This window comes from Lathyrus oleraceus, chromosome 7 (genome assembly GCF_024323335.1).
Source record: "Lathyrus oleraceus cultivar Zhongwan6 chromosome 7, CAAS_Psat_ZW6_1.0, whole genome shotgun sequence".
NCBI classification, from domain to species: Eukaryota; Viridiplantae; Streptophyta; class Magnoliopsida; order Fabales; family Fabaceae; genus Lathyrus; species Lathyrus oleraceus.
This window is the reverse complement of record NC_066585.1, coordinates 379,273,073-379,275,804: the sequence shown is the minus strand read 5'-3', so window position 1 is coordinate 379,275,804 and position 2,732 is coordinate 379,273,073. Positions and strand designations below refer to the sequence as shown.

The following is a 2,732-nucleotide window of genomic DNA, read 5'->3' as shown; positions in this document are numbered from 1 at the left end:
ATTTAATATTGATATTTTATTTTAATTGTTTATTCCAAGTGGTTCTTTTTAGCATACTTTTTTTTATTAATTTTATTTTTATGTCTTAAAATTATTTTTAGCTTTTAATTTGGATTTATTTTTGACCTAGTTTGGTTGGTTGACTTTTGTTTTGACCTATATTTTATTTCAATTAATTCATGCATTAATTTTCATTATTTTAAAAATCTTTTCGGGGGATGATGATGTCCTGACCCCACCTCATTTAGTTTAATTTTTCATAATTTTCTTGATTAATTTGCTATTTATTTGCTATTTTTTAAGTTGACTTGAATTTTCAGTTGACTTCGTTATGATCGATGTTTGACTTAGGGATTGCTTAGGGCAATTGAAGAGATCTTTTGATCCTCCCTTGTCCATCTCATAGGCCATGTATTAGAGGCATTTCATCTTGATTTTATTGGGTCCTTGCCTCATTTCCTGATGTAATTATTCAGTGAACCCTCTGTGTGCGTCATTTCATCTGTCTGATTCATCTATCATCTGTCATACTTGTTTCTTTCATTAATGCTTTCTATTTCTTGATTGTTTAACATGTTCATACTCCCATGCATTGCTTAATGCTCCATTATTTCATTCTTTGATTTATTGACTTGATTATATACTTGTTCAATTATCTGATTTGATCGATAACTATTGCCTACTTGTATGATGTATGAGGCATATATTCTTATTGTTTAATTGCCATGAACCATCCCCATTCATAACAAATGTACCCCTCTCCCATGAAGTGTATAATATTTATTCTTTCATTCTTTATTCATCTGTTAATACAAGAATTAAAACGAACATCCGATAATCATTTCAAAACAAGATCAAAAGCTCGACCCAAGGTCGAGTAATCATTTTTCAAAACTTAACAGAACCAGCATGTATTCATCCACCTCTTGTAAGTCGATTGCTAATAAATGCAAGTGTGTTCTAAAATGACAAATGGTGGAAGTGAGATAATGCTAATAAATGCATGAGATAACTCTTCATGAATTTTGAATTTTGAATTTTGAATTCGGATTGTAACTCTTCATGAGATGTTGCAAAGGCGAAACCATGCAACTGTTGGTGAAATATGTTGCAGGCCAACCATTATGATTATTGGAAAAGGACATTGCTTCACCAAGGGTCTCTACCTTGTGAAACAATATCAACATGGCCTATAAAAGCATAAATCCGGATTTAGAATACAACACACACAAAAATCCGAAAATCCTCTAAATAATTCCAGACGCTCTTCGCTGCATTCGGGTTTTTGCCGTTCTTGCGCAAACTCGATAAGGCTGAATTATCCTGGGTATTCCTGCATCAGAACTCTAAGAGAATCGAGAGTGCTTGAAATACTATAAGGAAAGTGTTGCGTTCACGATTCAAGCCTGGATCCCTTTAATCTTTCCGAACTTTCTAACAATCTTATAGTATCTCAAATCATGGCCACCGACGCTTCTGTTTCAAGCATCAAACTGATGAATCAGGACCTTGTTAAGTTAGATCGTTTCGATGGAATAAACTATACCCGCTGGCAAGACAAAATGACATTTCTCCTGACCGCCCTGAAAATTCAATATGTCTTGGATCCTGATCTGGAGGCAATTCCAGAACCAACTGAGAATGACACTGATAAAGTAAAAAAGGAGAGAAAGAAACGAAAAGAAGATGAACTGCTTTGTCGTGGACACATCTTGAACACATTATTTGATCGTCTCTATGATTTCTACACCAATACTGCATCCGCAAAGGAAATCTGGAACGCACTCGAATTCAAATTCAAGGCCGAAGAAGAAGGTACGAAAAAGTTTTTAATATCTAAATACTTTGATTTTAAGATGTTGGATTCCAAGCCGATTCTTGCACAAGTACACGAGTTACAGGTTCTCGTGAATAAAATAAAAGCCATGAAAAATGACATTCTTGAAGCATTCCAAGTCGGTGCAATAATAGCAAAATTGCCACCTTCGTGGAAAGGATACAGAAAGAAATTGTTGCATAGTTCTGAGGACTTTTCTTTGGAGAAACTTCAGAAACACCTTCGTATCGAGGAGGAAATGAAGGATCGAGAAAAAACTGAGTCTGCTGGATTTGCTAAAGCAAATGCTGTTGCCGCTAAAGGAAAGAAAAAATATGATGGCATGAAAAACCATCTCGGCCCAAGGAAAGAACACAACAAGTTCAAAAATTCTGGCGGACCAAAACGTACTAAAAATGGTTGATATGTATGTGGCAAACCCGAACATTATGCTCGAGATTGCAGGCACAATAAGTCCAAAAATAAGGTCAATGTTGTTCATGACGATGATGACATAATCGCTACGGTAAGCGAAATTATGGCAATTAAAGGCAAAGTGCAAGGATGGTGGTATGACACATGTGCAACTGTGCATGTATCTTATGATAAAACAACATTCAAAACCTATACCAAAGTCAATGATGGACAAGAAGTGCAAATGGGAAATGAAGTGCGATCTAAAGTCGTTGGAACAGGATCCGTCGAACTCAACTTCACTTCCGGAAAGAAAGTCACTCTTGTTAATGTCCTTCATGTTCCTGATATGAATAGAAACCTTGTTAGTGGGGACTTATTGGGAAAACCGGGTATTAAATCTGTATATGAATCGGGCAAATTAATATTGACCTGTAATGGTATATTTGTAGGAAAATGATATTCCGCTGAAGGAATGATCAAACTTTGTACTACCGACAAT

General features: G+C 35.5%; 1 protein-coding gene across 1 annotated transcript; it reads left to right on the top strand.

Annotated features, from left to right (window-relative positions):
- The first annotated feature begins 1,460 nt into the window (after positions 1-1,460).
- On the top strand, positions 1,461-2,240 carry LOC127103925 (uncharacterized). The gene has a single exon (XM_051041156.1). It carries the CDS (start codon positions 1,461-1,463, stop codon positions 2,238-2,240), a length of 780 nt encoding a protein of 259 aa, XP_050897113.1.
- The last annotated feature ends 492 nt before the right edge of the window (positions 2,241-2,732 follow it).

What these genes read in the sequence shown, in the direction of transcription:
- LOC127103925 (XM_051041156.1), top strand. Translation starts at nt 1,461, where the DNA reads ATGGCCACCGACGCTTCTGTTTCAAGCATCAAACTGATGAATCAGGAC.